The sequence below is a fragment of the Hydra vulgaris genome, chromosome 12 (genome assembly GCF_038396675.1).
Source record: "Hydra vulgaris chromosome 12, alternate assembly HydraT2T_AEP".
NCBI lineage: Eukaryota > Metazoa > Cnidaria > Hydrozoa > Anthoathecata > Hydridae > Hydra > Hydra vulgaris.
The window spans coordinates 10,987,011-11,011,697 of NC_088931.1; the positions used below are offsets into that span (position 1 = coordinate 10,987,011).

General features: G+C 26.8%; 1 protein-coding gene across 2 annotated transcripts; it reads right to left on the minus strand.

Annotated features, from left to right (window-relative positions):
* LOC100203023 (inner centromere protein B) lies at positions 1-24,148 on the minus strand. Of its 2 annotated transcripts, none has more exons than XM_065812040.1 (11): positions 23,876-24,148; positions 14,385-14,945; positions 12,344-12,712; positions 11,060-11,430; positions 10,834-10,970; positions 10,286-10,354; positions 9,695-9,778; positions 7,608-7,717; positions 4,624-4,887; positions 1,034-1,243; positions 1-965 (listed from the first exon to the last, which is right to left on the minus strand). In XM_065812040.1, the coding sequence occupies exons 1-11, from the start codon at positions 24,010-24,012 to the stop codon at positions 347-349; spliced, it is 2,931 nt and encodes a 976-aa protein (XP_065668112.1). In that variant the 5' UTR covers positions 24,013-24,148; the 3' UTR covers positions 1-346. The 2 variants fall into 2 exon arrangements, with proteins under 2 accessions (XP_065668112.1, XP_065668113.1); XM_065812041.1 differs by having other exon boundaries at positions 11,069-11,430; positions 23,876-24,143.
* Positions 24,149-24,687: the final 539 nt, after the last annotated feature.

Genomic DNA, 24,687 nt, shown 5'->3' on the forward strand with positions numbered 1-24,687 from the left:
TTCTCTTAGCATTGTTGTTGTTCAATTAAAATCATATCATACACATATTTTCATTATAATAACAATATTTACAAGTTGACGATCTGAAAGAAAAACATGCCTTCTACAAGCAAATTGATTTCACATACTTCAAACTTATTTTTTGTGATATATAAACAGAAAGAAGAGGTTTTTAAGTTAATTTGATTACCTTGATATTATTTTTAGTCATTTATTTTTAATAACAAAAAAAGCGCTTTCTTCTGCTGAAGTTTGACCAATCATCGACTGTGGTTTTATAAAAAAAAAAAATAAGACCAAAGAAGATTTTACGCATACTTCTCCGTTTAATTAAAATGTTAAATATCTAAACAAGCTTATTTTTCAATATTGGAGACGTCCAATGCGCCGAACTCGTTCGCTTAAAATAACGCTCCTTTCTTTTCTGGAAAATTTTTTCTAGATTGAGAATTGGCATAGCGTTAATAAAAATTAGATCAGGATCAACATCGGTATAGAATTGCTGCATTAACTGCCGTTTTAAGTTTATACCTTGCGCCCACAGAGGCACAGCTTTCGAAGGTTCGCATTCATCGTCTGTCGAATCATCGCTGTCTAAATCCAGCCCATAAGAAATATAGCTAGTATCTTGAACAACTAATGGTATAGTAGGAGGTACCCAATTGGTTGGCGGCTCCTTAAACGTTGTTGTGGATTTATTAGGCACAAGAGTGTTTGATGGTTTAAGTGTCTTAACGTCATTAAGACAAACTTGCAAAGTTTTTGTAATAGGGTTTTGAATATTTATACTATTTTGATCCGAATTCTGGTTACCTTTAATCCTTGTTTTTTCATTTTGAATGTCTAACTTGGTATCTTCCCGTTGCTTTTCTTTTAATTTATCGCGATCGAGTTCATATTTTTTCCCTATTGCGATGTCTTTTTCAGCTAACTTATTTTTCTCTTCTCTTAGCAGTTTTTCAATCCTAATAATAAAAATTTATTGTAAAAAATAATCAGGTAATGAAAAAACATTTTACTTTTTAAGTCATACTTCTCTTTCTCCCGATCTTCTTTCATCTTTTTATCAACTTCTAAACGATGGTTTTCACGTTCGGCAAATTCTCGTCTCTTACGATCTGTATCCAACGCACGTTCCTCCTCGATCTGCCGCAAACGATCTTTTTCCAATTTTTCTTGTTCCATTTTACGACGTTGACGTTCTTGCTCTTCTAATTCGAGTTTTGTTTTTAATAACTCTTCCCTGCGAAAAAAATTAAACAATTACAATACACACTCAACACATTGGTAGAGAAAGTACTGCAAACTTTGGCAATTTTATAAAAATATTATAAATAAAAACAACCCCAAAAGTCGAATTTTTAAAAACAAAAGAAAAAGGAAGACTCTGAAAAAAAAAAAAAACATTTTTAAACATTTAATAACAAACATGACAACAGCACAATGTTTGTAATTACTTAATAATAGCTTATTATGAGAGCACTTTTGACCAGAATATGTTACTACATAACTGTTTAAAGTTAAAAAAAAAACTTTAACACTATTTTTGATTGGGATTGTTTAGTTATTTAACTATAAATAGAACATGTTACTATATAACAGTTTAACATTTTTTTACTTTTCAAAATTTATTTCAACAGGCAAAATATTATCAAAAATTTTCTTATAAAAAATTAGTATTTTAGAAACCAAAGAAGTAAAGGAGAAAAGTGGTTTATATAACACCATGAAAAAAAAAATATCATTAGCACGTCTAAGGCACAATACAGATTTAAGAGAAATTGCAGAAAAAGCTGCTTTCTTTTATAACGCTAGATAAATCACATTATATTAATTATTCACATTACAATAATTATACTTAATTTATCATTAAACATAACAAAGTTAAGCAAGTGAGGGCTCCAGGGGAAAAACGATGAGATTTCAAATTTGCCTGAAAAATTGTACTAGTGCCATCTAGTAGCATTTTTTGTCGCCTTTCAGAATATCGTATTGCGAAAGGGAAAAAACAATGGCAATCCTACGAAAAATGCGTTTTAAAATTTCCCATCCCATCCCTTTACAGCGTGGCATCATACATTGTCTCTCTTTAATTTTTTTACTGTAAGTTATTGCTGAAATTTTCTAAAATTTTCCATTCTTAAATATTCTACAAAGTCTATATCTCCGAATAGTTATTTTATACGCACTTAATATATGCACACGTTTTAATCAGTTGTGAAAGTTTCTTTTGCTCATATCTCAAAATGAGATTTTTGGTTATCTCATCGTTTTTTCCCTGGACCCTTCAAGTATAAGAAAAAATCGCAAAGGATTTGACCTCATAACTCCAAAACAAACTGAATAATAATGATTTGAGTTGAATTTTTTTTTTTCATGGTAGAAAAGATGAAACTAAATTTTATTTCGATGTAAGAAGAGGTAGAAAATTTGCAGGTCTAATAAAAAAACAATATTATACTGTGTGCAGTGAACCTTGTGGAAATTATCTATTCCATTTTGATTCTGAAATTATCTATTCCATTTTGATTCTTGATGTTTAAGTTGGTTGGGCAGGGAAGTCTTTAGGAGTTTTGATCTTGAAAAAAGACCTCCTATGGAAGTAACACAAAGTGGAAAAAAAAAAACTGTTTCAAGAAAAAATTTAGCCAAAATTCAAGCTAAACAAGTGCACAATCAACTTTAACTCATTTTTAATATTTTAGTATTTCTTTGTACACATCTTGTACAAAAATACTTTTTTGTTATGCAACGATTTAGCTTGGCAGGGAGCTTGGCAGTTTGTTCTAAATTGTAAAATTTTTCTATTACAAACTAAGAGCAGTCCCTAGCAAAAAGTTTATCAAGGAATGATTAAGAAGTGTCAACATAGGCTTTCACACCTGAAAAATACAAAAACTTGTGACCCTTCAGCATTGCTACATTTAATGAAAAAATACTTGAGAGTACATTGTGTAGCAAGAGTAATATAATCAAAAAATCTTTTGAGACAAGGGCAGCAAATAAACCCTTGACTTCAGATTAATGTCTTTTATTTAAATTGCTTCAAATAATTTTTTTCAAACATCTTTGCTTCCAACCAGGCTGCAAGCAACCACTAATTAAAGTTGCAAGTTACTGGAAGAGAAAAGATAAAATTTGTAGAGCGAGATAACGATTGACAGACGAATTAAGATTGCAAATTATATGAATCAGGAAAGCAAGATGAAGGAAGCGAATTCCAAAGAACCGATATTCAAGGAAAAAACTATACGAATAAGAGTTTTTGGAGGACTTAGGTGCAGTCACAGAAAAAGGATGAGACTTAATTGAATGACAAGTAACATGAGAATGAATTTTAGTAGATGGCACAAGAGACGAAAACTCTTTAGAGCAGTGCCCATTATAGTATTTGTAGAAAAGAGAAAGAGAATGAACATTATGACGATGTGATAATGGTTGGAGGTTGGCTGCAAGAGCAGATCCAACTATGTTTACAATGCGTTTTTGCACCATGTCTAAAAGAGAAAGGGCATCACTAGGAGATCTGCGGGATTTGAGATTTATAGAGATTATAGAGTTGCATCTCTTTATCAAGCTCGACAGAAAGTGCCGAGCTTGATAAAGAGATGCAACCTTAGCAGATGCTAATTTTGCAACAGATTTGATATATTGTTTCCAAGACAAATCGGAAGTAAAAGTTAATCCTAGAAGATGAAGAGTGGATGACTCATCAAGCACATTACCGCTCATAAATAAAGGAAGATCTGACTTATTGTGATAACAATTGGCTGAAAAAATTGAGTTTTATCTGTATTGAAGCTCACCAGCCACTGTGAGCCCCATGCTGTAACGAAAGTGAGATCCTTTTCAAGTTCAAATGCCCCTCCAAGCAATCAGTGAGTGTTGGCTTTTTATCACGACAAGAATAAATAATAGTATTATCGGCAAACAATGCCACCTTAGATGTGAAAATATCTGGAAGGTCATTAATGTAAATTAAAAAGAGTATGGGACCAAGGAACCCCTAAAGTTACAGAATAAGAAGAAGAGTGCTGTCCATCGAGGACAACTTTTATACTACGATTAGAAAGGAAGGACTCAATAATCTTAAAGATGTTACCAGATACACCATAAGAAGAAAGCTTATGGAGAAGACCAGCACGCCAAACTTTATAAAAAGCTTTTGAAATGAGGCTAGATAAAATGCTGTTTAATAATATATGCATGTTTGTCGTTTTTAATTATTAGGACTATCTTTATTATATTTTGTTATACTAAAATTTCTACCCAATTGATGCCATTAACTTAACATGTATACTGTTGCAGTTTTTCTTTCTATGCATTTTGAGTGCTCAAGTTTCTGACTCAATTAAAATTTTTTCTCCACATCAATAATAAAAACAGTCCTCAATATTCCCCAATGACTTTGTGACACTTAACTCAACGAGTAGTTGTATGCAGCTTTGTTGGCACACTTTGCATTTATATATATAAAAAAGTTTTTATTGCAAGATATTTTACATCTTGCAGATATCTTGCAGTTAAAACTTTTACTAAAAAAAATTTTTAATACAATCTATATCAAAAAATTAAATCACATTTAATGAAAAAAAAAGTAAAATCTTAAAAATGAAAATTTACCTTCTTTTATCTTCTTCTCTTACTTCAATAGCTTTTTTCTTTGACTCTTCTTCTTCTCTTTGGCGACGAGCTTCAGCTTCAGCCATTTTTATGTCTCTTTGTTTGCGTTTTCTAATTTCTTCTAATTCTTTTTGTTTTCGAACCTCATCTCGATTTTGACTAGCTTGCTTTAATTTTAATAACATTTGCTCCTTTTTTCTTTCATCTTCTTCTTGACGCCTAGCTATTTGTTCTGCAATACGTTTTTCTCTTTCTTCACGTTGTCTAAAAAGATAACTAATAGTAAACTGCAAGCAGATCACGTGACATATGTAGTCAATCATGTGGTATAAAATATTATAAATTGTAGACATACAACAGATCATACACAGTGAAGTTGAATTGAAAACACATTGATTATAAACATTATAGGGTCAAGGAAAACACCTTGTAGAATCTTAGAGGTTACTGAAAATTAAGGGCAATCAGGAGCTTAAAAAAATGTATGCTGTAACGCTTGATTCTGCATGTGACCTCAACAATGCACACCAAAAAGCAGTAACTGGTGCGCCACCCATGTGCAAAATGGCACTGTTAATACTCTGATAATATTTACAGCTGCTAATGAACCTCTCTTAGAGTTACACAGAATCAGGAGAGTTTACTATCAGCCAGCCTGAGAATTTTAACTAAATTTTAGAGCAATTTCCTTATTAGGAGACAACAGAAAGAGTTACATAGCCACTAAGAAGCAGACAACCATAAAGCCAAGAGTAAAAAAATTCCAGTGTTAATCATCCTAGGCAGGGAATAATATAAAACAAATTTATATATGTCAGCCTGTTAGATAAAGGTCATCATGGTCAATTTTCCTGAAAGCCATGTAAGATAAGTTATAGTTAAAATACTAAACAGTTTTGTGGAAATTTTATTTTTAGCATTTCATAAAAACCATAACTTTATTCAGCATTCATATCAAATATACATGCCTACTACAAAAGATATAAAACTTAAAGACACTAGATATCTTTAAAACAGTTTTCATTATATATATATATATATATATATATATATATATATATATATATATATATATATATATATATATATATATATATATATATATATATATATATATATATATATACAGTATCTCAAAAAATTATCCGACCAAACATTTTTTTAAATATTTTTCCTAAAAAAGTGCTGTATTTTTGTAAATTTAGACATTTTTGGTAAAGTCAAGATTAATAAAAATAAAAGAACATGTTTTTAAATAGATTTTATTTATTTTAATGTAAAATATGAATCACAAAGTTTTCAGTCTTAAAATAAAGGAACTTAGGTCGTTTTTTTATTGCCAAAAAAATATTCGACCAAACACATCATTTGTTTCATAATAAATTATTATATAACAAAAAAATTATTTTAATACTTTGTTGGGCCTCCCTTTGCTTGGATTACAGCTTCTAGATGTCTAGGCATTGATTCAACTAAAAATTTTGTTTCTTCTGGTTGAATCTTTTCCCAAGCTTCTTCAATTGCCACTTTGAGGTTATTTTTTTTGGAAAATGACCGATCTCCAATTTTTCGGTCTAAAATTTCCTACAAATGTTCAATGAGATTAAGGTCCGGGGACTGTGCGGGCCATTCCAAGACCTCAACATTATTTTCAGCAAACCACTCCTTGGTTTTAGTGGAACTATGCTTGGGATCATTATCTTACTGAAATGCAAAATCAGATCCTAGCCGAAGTTTTCGAGCAGATGACTTCAAATTTTGCTTTAATATGTTTCTGTATTGCACCTGATCCATTATAGTATCAATAAATTGGAGTTTTCCGACACCCTTCCAAGCTATTGAACCCCATACCATCACGTTACCACCACCATACTTGACAGTCCCTCTCACGCAGCTTAATTTGTAGGCTTCTCCAGCTTTTCTTCAAACTATTTGGGCTCCATCAGATGACTTAAGTTGAATTTCAATTCGTCGCTCCACAGGATCTTTTTCCAGAAACTTAATGGCATGTTTTTGAAATTCTGAGCAAACTCCAATTTTCTTTTCATGTGTTTCTTACTCAAATACGGTTTATTACACACAAGTCGTCCTTGAAATCCCTGGTCTCGGATACGATTTCTGATTGTCTGATGGGATAATTTGATTCCATAATTATCTTCAGCTTGCTCAGCCAGTTTTTGAGCAGAAATGAAGCGATTTTTCTTGATTTATATAATTAAGTTTCTATCAAAACTCTTAGAAGTCTTTTTTTTGCGACCCTGCCCTTCTTTTGTGGCTGTTGTTCCGATCAAATTATACTTCTGATACTGTATTATGAGGAACTCCAGTCTCTTGCTGCACCTGACAATATGTCTTACCCTGATTGACTAGATCGACAGCTAAATTTCTCTGAGAAACAGTCCAGCGACGTTTACTTCCAACCATTTTACTTAAAAAAACATGAAACCGTTTTTTTATACCAAACTTTTTTTTTTACTACAAAAAAACAGTTTTTTGTTATGCAATTTCATTAATTGTATAAAAATTTGCTAAAATATTTCAACAAATTTCACATAAAATTAATTTAACTTACCTAAATATTGCTTGGTCGCATAATTTTTTTACAAGCCTATTTGATACTAAGTTTCTTTTAGGACAAATAATAAACCAAATGAAGCATGAATCAAAAAATATGAACGCTAAATAACATACTATTCCCAATAGAATTAAAATGACAGAAAAATATCGCTATTCATTGTTTTTAGTATAATTTAGAGCGTAAACATTTTTTTTTGGGAAAAACTTGTTTGGTCGGATAATTTTTTGAGACACTGTGTGTGTATATATATATATATATATATATATATATATATATATATATATATATATATATATATATATATATATATGATTACATATTAGATGAATGTTTAAGTTGTAATATTTGTCAGATACTTTGCTATAGTTATTCTATAAAAATAATAATAATAAATGAATATGCTTACCTTTTTTTATCCTCTTTTTCTTTTTGCTTTTTAAAAAACTGTTCTCCCATAACCTTTTGACGAAGTTCCTCTTTTTTTTTTAACTCTGCTTGTTTCTTTTGGAGCTTTTCCTATATAATGGAAACAGAACATTGAAGACTTTTTGTTGCTTTTTAACATACAAAACATATTAACAATAAACTAAAAGATATCTTTTTTGAATTCTGTCTGTTTTTATATTTCTATACGAAATACATTTGGAAACAACTAATTACTTTTAAAATTTGTTTATTTTTATTAATCTAATTTGATTAGTTATACAATTAAAATTTAAGTTAAAGGTCTGGATAAGGATAATTATGATCTAATTACTGGTAACGTGTAAACCAGTACAACCTGTCTTATGTCAGGCAAAGGCTAAGAGAAGTTAACTCTGACTTGAAATAACCTCTCTCTTGGAGCTCTTGGTTCAGAAAAGCCAAAAAACAAAGCTTTTTGTTACAACTATGGGTTGACTACCTGGAATGAGGCAACCAAATAACTTATTGTGTAAGACGTCATACAATATCTATGATTGAGTCAATTATCATATTTGTTAATAACACAAATCAAGTACCTTAAAATACTAATAAAAAAAACCATTATTATCAAAGTTGTTTTAACCTATCAAATATTTGCGGACTCTAAAGTGCCTTTTCAGTCATTGAATCTTATCTTTGCAAAATTCACTAAACTAACCTGCTTTTTTCACCATTAAAGTCTGATTAAGTACTAAATTAATAATACGTTTTTAAATATCGCATATTTAATTCACATTTTAATTGCGTTTATACTATTAGTGCAATTGAAATAATTTGAATTACAAAAGAATCAGAACCACAACAAACAATCGAAATTATAATCGGCAAATTTTGAAATCGGATTATTTCTAATTATAATATATGTAATATTTATGTTTGAAATTATCTTATCAATTATCTTATACATGTTTATAAAATAAAATCGCTAATTCCTTTTAAAAATAGATTTTTATTTGCAGCTGTTACAAGCATTCTGCACATTAAATTTTAATTATTAATTTTGCACAGAAACTCATATTAGTTAGTGAAATCCATAGCAAACCTTAGCAATAGAGTCCTAACAACCAAGATATTAATGAATTTAATGTGATAATCACAAGAAGGAGGAGGATAAGGAAGAGGTTGAAATTGAAATTAATGATCAAGCATTCCTAAACTTCATAAGATTCATAAGTTCAAAAAATTGTAACTTTTAAAAAATCCGCTTTAAAAAGAAATACTTTTAAACATTATTCTAAAAATGAATTTGGACAAGAGCTAGTACTAATTGTGGATTTTAAAACACATTGGAAATCAATGTTGGCCATGATTCAAAGTTAAATTGAAATTAAAAAAGTAGTTGGTAAATCATTGGTGGATTTCAGTTTAGAAAAATATTGTCTGATGATGGACAAAGATAGTCAAAATTATAGCAATAAAAAACTGGAGCAAATTGCCTTAGGTTTTGAAATGATTTGTATAAGGGAAGCAACATTATTAATGGATGACACTTTAAAACTTATGGTTAAAGAACTTGATACACAAGATTGCTGAGAGAAGGATCTTTAGAATTCTCTTATTGAAACAAATATCAAAGAGGAAAAAAAAAGATTTTGTTGGGTTATTATGATTTTTAGATAATCTACAATCTAAATTTATGATAAATTTATATACATCCCAGCAAATTAATGACATAATGAATGAACTTAATGTGATTTCTGTCTTGCTAAATTTCAGTCACTTAACTCTTTTAAAGAATATACAAACTAATTTAAATTAAAAAAAAAAAATTTTTATATGTATTTTATGTGTATATTTTCTTTAACCAGAAACCCATTTCCTAATTGTAACACAAAACAAAAAATTATGTATAAATGTAATTATAAATACAGGTAATAAAATTCCTTTATTTAGAATGATTGATATAATTAAAATTATATGAATTTATCAGAAAATTTTTTATTATAAAGGAAATAGAAAATTAGTAATAAAAGGAAATAAAATTAGTTTTTTTCTATATTATATATTTCTTATAAACCAAATAGTTACCTCGATTGTTTCTTTTTTGGGACTGTCTTGATTCTTCATAAATGATTTGATTCCAGCACTTACAATATTTCCGATCTTTACAAGCTGAAGTATATTGTAATTTAAAAACTATTCTTTGAATTAATAATTCAAAAACATGTTGAAAAAAGAAAAAGGCTTTTTTCTGAAAAATGTAAACACACACATTTTTTAAACTTCTTTTGTTTAAAAAAAACAAACACATTTTACTGTGATGTTAAAGAGGATTGCTAGTGCTATTTCATATTAGCATAAGCAAAAATTTCTTCTATAATTAGTTGCAATTGGGAAAAGTAAGAGATTAATAATGAGGACAACTGGTACACACTCAAGTGAGATATGAACTTATTAGTATTACATATTATAGACATTAAATTACTTGTTATGTATGACCGCTATTTAAAATTAACATCTTTAAATATTTTAAAACTCCAAAGATGTCTCCAAAAGAATTATTTTAACTTATAAGGATAAAAAAACATAACTGTAGCCAATTTTCAGAAAACTCAAGCAGTCAAATTTTAACATTGCATAAGTTTATCTTTAGCATAAAATAAATAAAACTAGACTTACACTTATAGACTCTTTAGATGCATCTTGCTTTATCAATGAATTAACATCAGATAATATATTATTAGGTTTCTAAAGATTATTAAATATATACAACTTTAACTTAAAAGAAATTGGATTTTAATGTTTAATGTTTTCACAATGTACAAATAGCTTAAACTTAATAATATAAAGTTTAAGCTATTTGTAAGTATAAGTTTTGAAATTACTGTGCATAATTTTAAGATCTTTAGTAATAATTATTTCAACTTTTTTTTAAATTTACAATACTTGAATTGACTGGTGTTTGAACAAACAATAAATTAAAATATGTAAGTTTTGACTGTTATTATTTTTACAGATGTAAATTTATTGTTTTTTTTTTCCATTAATTTTTGCAATATGATAAACTGACCTTTTCATTAAAACAGTGTTAATAGTTTTAATAACCTGAGAATTTTCAGACCAAAAATATTTTCAGATGTCACAATTTGGGATCACTTAATTTCTGCCTTGCAATTTAAAACTCAATGGTATTGTAGGTTAACTTTAACACGAAACATATAATATACCTTGAATTCTTTTGTTTCGATCTTTCCATTATCCTGTCTACATTCATTATCATCTGAGAAAAATTTAGTAAAACCGTTTTTGGATTTAACTGAGTCATGATCATATCCATCATATCCTTCAGCAATTTTAACAGTTTCTATTAAAAAAAGGGTGAAAATTAAAAGCAATAATAGTTTAGTATGCCAGTAGTAACAGTTTTTATGTCAGCAAAATAATAAATTTTACCTGGCTTACTTTCTTTATCAGTTAATATAGTGTAATCTTGTGTATGTTGTGTGTTATTAGATAACTGAGTATTGCAATATCCACTATCAGTTTGTTCTGGTAGTGAAGGCAATGCTTGATTTTGATTTTCTTCAAACTTAGTTGATATGGTTGAAGACATTATAGGAGATGATGATTTCACTAGATAAGTTTTTTGGCCATTATCCAATAAAGGAGAAGATAACACATCAGTTGTATTGCATGTTGATGAATGTTTATTTTTTGCAGATACACAGTCCATTGGTGATATTGATGGGGATATACTTTGATCAGATTGAAAATGATTTTTACTATTCACTGATATTGGTGGTGATAAGGCCAGAAGACCAAAACTAAGATCCCCCACAAAAAATTATATATCAGCAAAATCAGGTATCATACAAGACAGACTTGCAAACCCAACAAATTTGACATTTCATTTAAATTCAAAATTTGAATTTTTGGAGGACAGTAGGAAAATTTAGTAATATGTTGCTTTTAAATGGGATTGAAATTAAAAACTAAAACTACAATTATGAATGCACTCATTTAAGTTGCAATAAAACAACTTAGGTTTTATTTTATATTTAAAAACATTAAAAACTATCTGTATTATAAGAATGTTATTACAAAATAATAGTTATGACTGATAAAAACTTTTTTGCTGTGTTTATCTTGAGATGCTATTTTGTTGGGTTCATGAATCTGTCTTTAGGGGCTATGGGGTTAAAATATTGATCAAATTTACGTAAGAGCAATGTTAAACTTTAACTAAATATCATTATTAACATTATTATCATTTTTATTGTTAACTGTGTGATAAGTGTTAAAAAAATAAAAGTTAATGTTGTTAATGTTAAAAGGATCTCTAAACAGGTTGTGTTAATGCTTGTTTTTCATTTAAAATCTTATCAAAAACCTTTCTTGTTTTTTTTTTGAGCAAACCATAATAAATTGTTTATTTCGTTGTTTCAACAAAAATGCCATAATTTATAAAAATAGTTTTTTCTCACATTCAAAACCATTACATAAATATTTAGCTTGGTTTTTATAATGTAACATTAAAACAATTTGATTTCTATTTGGTTGTTAATTATTTAGTTTGTATTTTTTATAAGTTCAATACTTACTTTTATAAAATACTCTTTCAAATATTTTTTTTCAAAAAAGTTTTAAAAATAGTTTGGAGTCCTTTTAAACATTTTTGTATTGAAATGTGTTAAACATTTTGAAAAAAAAATTAAAATAACAACAATAAAATTAAACCTATCAAATTTAGCATCAAGTTGATTGACACTAACAAAAAGTTTGTTTTTTACAAATGTTGATAATTCACTAGTCTTCTCAATAGGAGTACTTTCTTTAATTGGATCACTGTGCTTTGGTAAGTTAAATTGTTTATTAGCTGGATTTGGTGTTAATTTCTCCACAACAATTGAAAAACTTGTACTGTTTAGTGATGGAGAAGATTGTTTTGATGGTGAAAACGCTTTTGAAGTTAAAAGCTGTTTTGATGGCAATTGTTTTGACGGTGAAAGTTGTTTTGATGGCGAAGGTGGTTTTGATGATGAAAGTTGTTTTGATAATTCTTTTGACAAAACTTGCACTTCTTGTATATTTTTCATACTGACATCCCTAAACAGGAGTATAGCAAAAATGTAAATAGAAATAATAAAATGCAAAATCTTTTATAACCAAACTCATAGAGGGTTTAATGTTCTGAATGATTAATAAAGCTCATTAGTGACACACTACTCAGTAAGAAAACCCTTAGCAACTAGGTAGCAATATTAATAATAATAAAGACCATAAGGATTGCAAATTTAATAGAGCTAGCGAGTGATGGTATCAATCATTCCAAAGCTAAAATATGTAAACATCTAATGTCCTAATAATTTTAATGTGTAAAGTTATATTTATTCTTTTGATAATAAAAAAGTTAAAATAAAAATAGTTTCACTGCAAAGTAGGGCTCAACTAATTTTTTTTTTTTTTGACAAATTTTTGATGCTTATCTCAATATTTATTAGTGAACATTTAAAGTCTTTTAAAAGTTCACCAATAAATGACTTTAACACTTGCTTTTTTAATAAAAATGGCAAAACAAAAGTTTTATTTAATTTCTAATAAAATGATTAAAATAAAAATAGCAAAATATGTTTCATTTACTTTTAAAATAAAATAACCAATATAAAGATGACAAAACAAATTTAAACTTTACATAAAATGATTAAAATAAAAATAGCAAAACAAACACTTTATTTGAATGTTAAAAATTGAAAAAATAATAAAAAAGACCATTAAAAAGAATGTTTTATCATGTAATATATACTAATAATATATAATATGTGAATGAAATTACTTATAAAAAAAAGAGAATAATCAATACAAAAATTTTTAAAAAAACTTTTTTTTTAATTGTCATTTTTAAAATGAGTTAGTTTGTTTTTAAAAACAAAAAATAAACCAAAAAAAAAGGGCATTTGTTAAAATTAAAAAACGCTTGTACTTTAATTGTGAGTGCTTAATCAAATAAAAAAATTTAGAATTGAAACTAAATAATAGATATATATATATATATATATATATATATATATATATATATATATATATATATATATATATATATATATATATTTCTTAAATTGTGAAGACTGTTAATAGAATTTTTTAGCTTGTTTCTTTCTATATCTTTAAAACATAAAAAAATGTTATTTAGTGTAAAATAAATATTCAATAACAAACTTAAAAACAAAAATGGTTTAAATCTTTTTTGTTTAATTTAATTTTTAGAGCAATATAAATATAAACTTAAATATGTTAAGTTTTATTGCAGTGCAAAAAGGAACCAGAATGACTTTCCAGCCCCAATATACAGTTTGCATTGAACCCTAAAAAGAGAAATCAGATAAAAGGGATTGAGGAAGGAATAGAAGACAAAAAATGAGAACTCCCAATATCAAACAAGCAAAATCATATGCCCTGATACACTATTGTATAAGTAGTTTAGTCTACATTTGTGGGTACTTTAGTGTTTTTGAATCTACAAGTTTTCCAAAAAAATAAATAAAAAAAATTAAAAAAATTATAATAGATATAGACATAGTAGATATATTCAAAATGTAGTAAGGATAGTAATAATAGAGATGAAATTAAAAAGTTGATTTTTAATGTCAACCTTTGATTTTTTAAAAGATAACAATAAAGTGACATAATATGCATGAAATTTAGTTAAAATATTAAATCAATAATAAAATAATTTTTAACATGTAAAAAAAATCTAAAAAATCTAAAAAGTATTACTTACTTTGAGCCTTCATATTCATCAACTTTATCTGAATTTTCTACAAAAAGTTTTTGCTTTAAAAAGTCTTTTTCGTTAATCTCAGAAATATCAACTCCTTCAGTAACTTTTGTAAATGAAGAGTTAACTTTGTTTGTTAAAACTAGATTTGGTTGAGTGATAGGATTTTGAGGCGAGTGTGTTAACTTTATTGATTTACTATTTATTGGCTGAATTATAGTTGCTGGTGAACTGTTTTTATGATTCCATGGACTTTCAAAGTAACTTGAAGTTTTTTTGACAGTCCGATTACTTTTTTTTTTTATAATAGAACTTTTTTTTGTTCTGTTCCTCAGTCGAAAAGAATAACCTGTTGAACTTTTATTCATGCTTTCTTCAAGTGTGCTTTTTTCATTTATATCAGAAAGATCAATTTTAATTTTCTTGTGAATTTGTGAATCATCAACAAATGTTGATTGTTTACTATTAGTCAAATTATCTGCTTGTTCTGAATAAGTCTTTTCCTTCTGTAAGGGTCTTTTTCTTTTCATGCTGGGTGTTTTCGGAAGGAGAGTACATGTTTTACTAGTAACAAAATAACAAACAATAAATCTTTTTAAAATAATTTTGAACAGTTATATTTAAACTTCATTGCAATTGTCAATTAAAAGTATACAATTAAATGTAATTTAATGATATATTTGTAAATGATGTTCAATTAAATAAACTTAACTAGTTAAACATAATGAAATTAAATTTAAGGCTCTAGGCTATATAAAAATCAATGTAGATTTATAGTGTAATGTGTTCATTTTTATCAATTTTTTCTGTAAAATATTTAAGCACTATTATTTTTAAATTTTTTTATCATATAATTCAATATCATAAGTTTGATAACCGCCACGCCCCTCTCCGCGCATTAGCATCGTTTGTCAAGGTTTGTATTTTAGAGTCATAAAGTTGAGAGAGGTTTTAACCACAATTATAGTAGCAACCACAATGATATTCCATTATTCATTTTTTGTTAAAGAACTTGACTCAAAGCATAGATAGTACTCAGTAACTATTTAATAGCCCAGTATACTATTAAATTGCCCAAGCAATTGCCTCATTACTATTAATAAACCCAAAGCCGTAACAAAAGGCTCCTAATGTGACTTTGACAATGCACACCAAAAGTACAAACAGGGACACTATCCATGCGCAACATGGCACTGTTAACACTTTGATATTTTTCAGCTGTTGATGGAATCAGTCTTTCTGAGAGCTACCACAGAGTTTGAGAAATCTGACTACCAGCCAGCCGCAGAACCATAAAACTGAGTTTTAGAGCTGTACCCTCATTAGGAGATAATAGAATGAGTTGCCTAGTCATAAAAACAGAGACACAAGCAAAATCCATGCATTGAGTCAAGAAGAACCAGCATTCAACATCTAAAACTGGAAACAATGTATTAAAAATACATTTGCGCCAGCCTAATAGATGAAGAAGGGGTGCAAGGCTCGTCGATATGCTTCAACAACAATAATCGAAAATTCAACCAAAATGGTTGAAAAGTCTTTATAGTTCATGTTTTATATGTTCATAGTTAAAAGTCTTATAGTTCATGACTCGTTGTGGTTGAAGCATATCAACCACAAAGCTGGTTAATATGCTTCAATGAGTCATGAACTTTAAAGACTTAACTTTTTCAAAAATTATGTTTGGATTGCACTCTCCAGCAACACCCTCAACTTGAAATCTGTCAATATTTTCAAGTCACAGTTGCAGCATCAGAACACTTGAAAATAATGCAACTGTACAGATCAAACTTGCCAGCATAGCATAGCCTGGCGCCAAGCATCATCAAACTTGATAATATTTTTGTAAAAATTGATTACTTAATAACTAAACTAAACTTTAATAACTTGATTTCTGTCTTGTTTTGATTTAATGATTCTACTACAAATGTAATGTTTATGATAGCCATGTAGGTTTGAAATAAATAAACTATTTATAATATTTTAAAAATATGTCCCTTGTAATGTCTAAACTTATGCTTACAAGACTAATGTAACTCTTTTAACCTTTTAACGTTTAATTAGTTGAAAAATTAAATTTTCTTTAAGAAAATTTTAAAATGGTTTCTTACAGATCAACTTATAAAATGTTTTTAATAAAGGAACTGTTTAAATCAAAATTTTACTTTCTAGTTTGTTAAAAATATATGTAATATAATGAAATTCCAACATAGGTATTACTTTAACTTTAAAACTACCTTTTAGGTAACTTCAACTATCAATTAAAAAAAAAAATTTGCTTGAGTTTTCTATTATCTCAAATATAACAAAGTTTTCAGGCAAGAACTGACACTCTTTATGAACTAATTATATAATTAAAATATGTAACTATATTTAGTTATATAGAGAAAATAAAACTAAAGCTTATGCTTGGGTTTAACTTCTTTTACTAAACTTTGTTCCATAATAAAATTTTACTTTTTGCTTGAAATTTCTCTTTTTAAATCTATAAGGACCTCTTTTTTTACTTCCTCTACTTTTTCTACTTATGTTTTTTATTCATGCAATATCCAAAAATTTTAGTTTATTACTCACTATAACAAAATAACTACTTGCAAAACCATAAATACAAATTTAATAAATATAATACAATATTTTTATTCTATTAATTTTTATAGACAAAAAAAGGATTTATAAAATATCAGAAAAAAAAAAAAAAAAAAAAAATTAAAACTATTTTATGTTAAATGAAAAAACGGAACCAAAATAAACATTCTATAACATTTGTAAATTGTTTTTAGTTAACTTTTTAATTAAGCTAATTTGGCAGTAATATAGTAAATTGCAGTGTTCATAAGTACAGTACTTTTGCATTAGCAAAAGCATAATGGGACATGAAACACTAAAAATTTGTTTTGTACTTATGAACACTGCAATTTAATATGTTATATTATGAATTCAGAGCAGAGATTCCGAGCTAAACAGAGTTTGTGACTATGCCATAAAAGGTTTGACACAAAATTTATATATAAAAAGACAGGACTAAAATTTAAAAACATTTTATTTTTGTGCTTACATTTTTGATAATGATCATTGTTGCTAGATTGAGTTGAATTATTTACTGTATTGATAAAAAAAAATTATTCTTAAGAAAAACTGTTTCATTAGCTTCATGTTAAAATGTTTTGTTTTTCTTGTGTTGTTGACTATTTCTGATTTTTTGAAAAAATATATCAAGTCAAAACAATTACATTATTTATAAATTTGTATGAAATCACTTCTTTCCCTTCTATTTTCTAAATATTATAAACCTAATAATTTCGATCTTTATATAAGTAAGGACCCGGGGACATTTTCCACCTCTTTTTGTTTTATGATAAATAATTTAATCTTAATTAAAAACCGTATAAAAAAAATACTGTTATTTGCTAATACACAAAAATGCTAACATTCACCATTTTAAATATAAGGTTGCAGTTGATTTTGTCACTAAAAGAAACATATAAATAACCTGGTTTTAATCAAGTTATTTTGAAATTTTCAAAATTTTAAATAAATAATATTTTCTGGAATTTTATTTTTTTGTTCATGTGCTTTTTATAAGTATTTTGAAGTTTTTTTTTGAGGACTTCGTATTAACATTTTATTGAGTGTTCTATAGTTTTAGGTTTTTTAATTGAAAGTTTTAAAGTATATATACATTGAATTAATTTGAAGGTTTACATTTTAATATAAAAATATTCTTTGTTAAAAATTTATAAAGAAGTCTTTTTTAGTTTACTATGATCTTAGAACATGAATTATAATTAATGTAGTATTTTCAATGTACGTAGTAAGCAGCTTTCACATTCTACATTTAAACTTTATAAGAAATCTATCTTTATAAAAAATACAGCTTTACCAAATTTTATAAAAACTAGTTTTGTTACCGACTTCGACCAAATCAACTAAACGTCAACTAGTCAAAAGTCAAAATTAGTTGACTTTGAAAAATTGAATAGTCAATTTAATCGACTATGGACATCCTACTAATCAACTGAAAATTCCTACTAATTGAGTAAAAATCTTAAAATCCTTATATTTTTTCATTCAATTTTACTTTTAAATCCTTAATTTTTGTTTGTTCATTTAATAACAATAGTTCTATTCAGTGTTTCCATTACCCGGCCAAAAATATTTACCCAGGTAATGGGTAATTTTAAATTTACTAGGGTATTACCTGGATAATTTTATCAATTAGATTTTACAGCAGCTTTTAAATTTCCTATGGGGTGATAAATTTAGTCAATTTTGATTTAAAAAAAAAACAAGTTTTTGAAAGGCTAAAATTAAGAAGTTTATCTTTAAGCTATATTTTTCTTTTTTTAAGTTTTTTGTAGAACTGACGCATTAAAATCAATGCATCAAGGGTATCATCTCCCAATCTATTTCTTAGTTTTGTGGCAAATAATCCCAAGGCCTAAAAAAGCTTGTTATGACTCCACTGGTGTTGGTTTAATAGTTAATAAAGCTTTAAAAAGTTTTCCAAGACTTTTAGGCCTTGCACGAGTAGCTTCCAATAAACTCATCTCTTCTTTAAAAATCTTAGATCTAATCTTATCTACCGTGATAGCTTCATGCTCTGTTTGTTGAATAATTTGAAAAGTCCTTAGGACCTTGACCTTAAGCTAAACTAAATTGTGAAGCCAATAAAAGGTACAATAAAACTGTTCACAGGCTTTTCCCGGAATTTTAAAATCAATAAATGGCCTTGGAATATATACATAAACAAAATTGTTTATTTTTGTTATCAACTTATGCGACAAAAATATATAATTTTTATATAAAAAATGTTTTATTTCATTTGATTAATAATCTTGTCAATAGGCCAAAAAATCAAAATTTTCAAATCTATTTTTCTTTCATGGGCGATGAAAGATTTCAAAATCATCTCTAATGTACTTCTACATGCTTGTACTATCATACCCCCAAAGGATTTTGTTGCGAAAAGAGGTTCGAATTAAAATTCATTTTGTGACACAGCAATAGCAAGTATTTAAGATGGTCTTTAAATCATTGGGATCTGGAAATAGATTGTATTGTTGTCGAAGCAGTCCTTTTCTTATGTTGTTTTGCCCCATTATTATTTAAATAATATTATATTAAAAAATAGAAAGGAAATATAAATTACTTTATTATTTCAAACAAATTAATTATTCCCATACTTCATAATTTCAAAAATGTATTAGTCGATTTTAGTCAACTTTAGAAAACATATTAGTCAATTTAGTAGACAGTCGAATTATTTAATAGCCAAAAATAACACTAATAAAAACCAGATTTATTAAATCACAACTATTACTCAATGTTTTTTTTTTTTTTTTTTTTTGTACATTTAACATCTTTTATAGTGTTTTTCGTTTTTCAGACTTATGTTTTTATGATTCTTAATCAGGATAAAATTATCTATCATAATCAATTATAAAAAATAGGGGTAAAAAATGCACCAACGCCTCCTATAAGTATATACCTTCCAATATCATTTAAAACAGGATGATTTTGATTCATCTAATTAGCTGAACTAATTACTTGAATTAGTAAATCAATACCTTTATGAAATTTAATAACTTTTGTTTGATTTGTAATAGCTTTTAATAGTTGAGTGTTGTCATTAAATAGCTTACAACTTGAATGTACTAGGTCAAATATACAATTTACCTTTTATGATTAAAAGTTTTAGCAAAATCAAGAAATAAATAAAAAATCCTATTCATTCTTCAATGTGCATGTGCAGGCTTGGACAGGAATGGTGTATGATTGAGCGCTATAGCTGACCACGCAAATGATTTTATTTTTTGACAACTTGACCAAGATGTTTAGATGACTTTAAAACATTTTAGAAATGTACTTAAAAAAAACACTAGCTCGAAAATTACTTTTTGTTACGATTTTAATTGCGTTTAAAAAAAACTACATAAACAATTATCTTTTGAAACATTTTATTAAAGTTACACAAAATGTTTTTACAAATTACTTCTAATGATTGTTTAATGAATGAACACATTTTATTTACTTTACTAAAAAGTGTTATATATATTATTTTTAAATTTCATAATTACTTATCTTTTCCAAAAAGTTGCAAAAAAAAAAAAAAAAAAAAAACTGTTTAAAACAATACCTTAGTCTATTAAAAATAGTTTTAAACAATTCTATGTAAAAATAGAAACAAAAAAATTAAAATAAAGCAATTATCATTCCATTGCATCGGAAGATTTAATTTAACTTATTCAGAATTTAAAGTAACTTAAAAAAATCTTTCAAAAGATTTTTAGACTAAGACAGTTTTAAATGTTTAAATTTTTCATAAAAAATACATGTCTACATAAAAAAATTTTTAATATAACATTATTTGTTAATTTACACAAAATTTGTTTATTTTAAACAATAACTATGAATAATTATTTATTTTATTCTTAGTTTTCTAAAGTTTTTATTTTACACTTTTGCGTAAATAAAAAGATCAATGATTAAAAGTTATTTATAATATAACACTTTTTTTAAATAGCATTTAAATTGTTAAAACATCAAAACTGCCATAGTCAAATTGTAAAGAAAACTAGTAAATAAAAAAAAAAATTCTTTTTTCAAATCCATGCTTTATGCAAGCAGAATTCTATTGGGTCTAGAAATTCTTTTTTTGTTATCTTTTGTAGAAGGAAAAATTACTGTTACGTTTTTAAATTTTTTTTTTATTAATTCAGTGTTCTTTTAAAATTTTAAAATTTTTGTAGAAGGAAAATATATATATATATATATATATTTATATAAATATATATATATATATATTTATATAAATATATAATATAAATTATATAAATATATATATAGAAAGTAAAATATATATATAGAAAGTAACCTTATATAAAGCATGGAAAAAACAATAGGTTTTGAATCGCTGCGCTTTAATGTCTTCGAAACTGCAAATAATTTCCAAATCAATGATTTTTGTGACGTAATACGCAATTCATATCAAATAAATAAAATGTATGGGGAAATACAAATTAAATTTTTGTTAACTTAATTTTTTTTGGTCAAATTTTTCCATTTCCTTGTATTGTCATCGAAAATGATTAAGTGTGCAAAATTTGAGCAAAATTGGTTGAGAAAAAAGCTTTTAAAAATTGATTTCAAATTTTGTGGCACACAAACATATATATATATATATAGAAAGTAACCTTATATAAAGCATGGAAAAAAATATAAGCGTGGTCAGTTACAGAGTGTGATCGCAAGCTTTTCCAGTCCAAGCCTGATGCGTGTGGACAAATCTAGGGTTTTGTGGTAGATTATTCCAGTTGTCTGAATTATTCCAGTTCTTGCATAAAACTCAAAACGAGGATGCATTTTTAAATTATAGCCGTTAGATTTGTTCCAAAAATAGTTGTTTTTATTTTTGTGCATTAGAACGGAATATTTCAGGCGGATGGAATAATCTACAATTATAGTAGATTATTTTAATGTTTTTACTTTTATTTTTTTTACTGTATATAATGCGCGGAGTGTTGCTACATCAACTATCTCATAGCCTGACTTGGAGTGCTGCTAAATCGACTGACAAATAGCCTGACTGGCAATGGAGTGCTGCTACAACGACTATCTTAAAGCCTGACTTGCAAGGGAGTGTTGCTACATCGACTTAGGGTTTGGTTGGGGTAGGCACTCTATCAAGTAATAATATATATATATATATATATATATATATATATATATATATATATATATATATATATATCAGACCTTGTTACGAGATTTCGCTGCGTAACAAAAATGCATAACGCATTTCTAAGTAACTCAACTCAGCAAATATATTTTGTATTGTTAGGAGTTATATTGTGTTACTAGCGCCTTTTCAAGTACTGCATTGTAATTAAAGTTATTTTATTAACGCGTTAAAAATCATACAGTTTTTATTTCTCACTAAACAAAAGTTACAAATAAAATTTAAGTTCCTATTTGAAAAATCATTTTTATTATTTTTTTCAAATAAAAAACTAAATTTCATTTTTAAAAAAATATTTTTTTTATAAAACCTAAAATAATATTTGTTTATTTTCTTATATTTTACAGTTGGTTTTTGGCTATTTTATTAACTGTTAATAAATTTTTTCTTATTTATTTTGTGAACTCTTTTTAAAAATGTTTTTAAACAATAAAGAGTTTTTTTATTATTATTTATCAGTTACCAATAACATTTCGTGATTATAATTTGTTTTCATAAATTAAACGAACGCCATTAAAACTTTATGTTGTTGAATAAACAAACAATTGAAACAATAAACAAAATATCTTATTAATAAAATATTTACATCAAAATAAATCGTGCATTTTTAAACTATTATGACAAAAAATAATTTTTATACTTAAAAGGAATTTATACATTTAATTCCTTAAGATAAAACTTAAAACAATTTATTTTTTTTTATAACTAATTTTTAACAACAAAAAAATTATTAAACAAACTGTTTCTTTAACAAAAAATCTATTAGTTTACAATTGTGGTTAAATGCTTTTACTTTGGACTTTTTTTCTTCTGAATAAACGTCGCGTTAAAGATAATTTCAAAAGATCAAAAGATAATTTAAATATTCTTAAAGATAAAAGTTTTTGCGTAGCAAAACTGCTGAACGCATAGGCAAATCGCCTTTTCGCAGGAAAAATGCGAGCTGTGTAATGCTTCTTAACAAGGCCTGATATATATAGATATATAAGTAGATTATTCCATCCATGTGTGTGTGCATATATAAACACATGGATGGAATAATCTACTATAATCACAGATTATTCTATCCGCCTGAAATATTCCGTCCTAATGCGTAAAAATCAAAACAACTATTTTTGGAACAAATCTAATGGCTATAATTTAAAAACGCATCCTTGTTTTGAGTTTTACGCAAGAACTGGTATAATTCAGACCACTGGAATAATCTACCACAGTTCTCAACAAGTTTTATTATTTATAAATCCATGTTGTTCCACATTGTTACTGTTGTAAATCTGATATTTCAACATTTTATCTTTCACTATCCACTCCATAATTTTAAATACTGAGGATCTTAAAAGATCTGGTTTGTAGCTACCTGGATCCATTTTTTCGTCTTCTTTAGTAGTGGATGCTTATACAAAACTATAGCAATAGTAAATGCTCACACAAAACTATAGCTTTAGAAGTTCACTTTTTTTAAACAATTTATTAAATAAAATCAGCAGTGGTTGGATGTGGATTCTATTTTAAAACCTTTGAGCAAACGTTATTCAGTTGCCTTATTTGTTTTCATATTGCTGTTGTTATTCTAATTGACTTATTTATTTTCATATTATTGCTGATATTCTAATTGGCTTATTTGTTTTTATATTGTTTTGATAAAGTCTTATGTGCCTAATTTTGTACCTAATAAATATTACCTAATAATAGTTTTTAAATCTAATTCTAACATTGATAAAAACTCTATACGCTAGTATGTATCTAAGCAACATACCTTCCAAATAGTCTAACTGCGGTTTCTTGAACTTCTTTAAACCAATTTAGTTTTTCTTCAAGAACTCTATTAAACTGTTCTATGTTAACTTGAGCTTCTGTATAAAGTGTTGATATCGATAAATACTTCGTTGACATTTTAAAGCTACGTATAAAATATAAACTATCTCTTAAACATTTTAAATAACAGTCCTAAAAACAATTTACGCCATTTTAAATTTTTTGAAAACGATCGAAATTGAGTTTTTATAATTTTAACCAATAAAATTACGTTGGTACACAAACGCAGGCGCTTTTAAAATTTATTATAAAACAAAGTAGATGTTAGAAACCCTTTTTGATTTTATCGTTTTTATTATCGTATTTATGTTTTATCGAACGTATCATTATTATCGTATTTATGTTTAATCCTTTTGATTCTATTGCCTTTTGTCCTATGTCCTGGGTCTCAAAAGATTTTGTTTCAATTTTTTTTTTCCTTAGTGACCCGGCAGGAAATTGGCAATCGTTTAGCTAACGATATTCGTAACGATAAAGCCGATTACGATGATCGCTAGCTAAAAAAGCAAGGAATTTGCTAGTTAAATTTCGCATTCTATTTCTTATATATTACTTATTTATATTTATACCTATATTATACCAAAAATGCTGAATCTTATTTGATTTCCTTTTTTTACGTATTAAAGTTTAGAAAAATAAACATATATATATATATTTTTTTTGTTTTATTTTATTTAGGTACCCCAAGAAGTCCTTAGATCTTATCACTGAGCACCGCGGATGAGCATTTAATTGGAAGTTCACGCCTCCTTC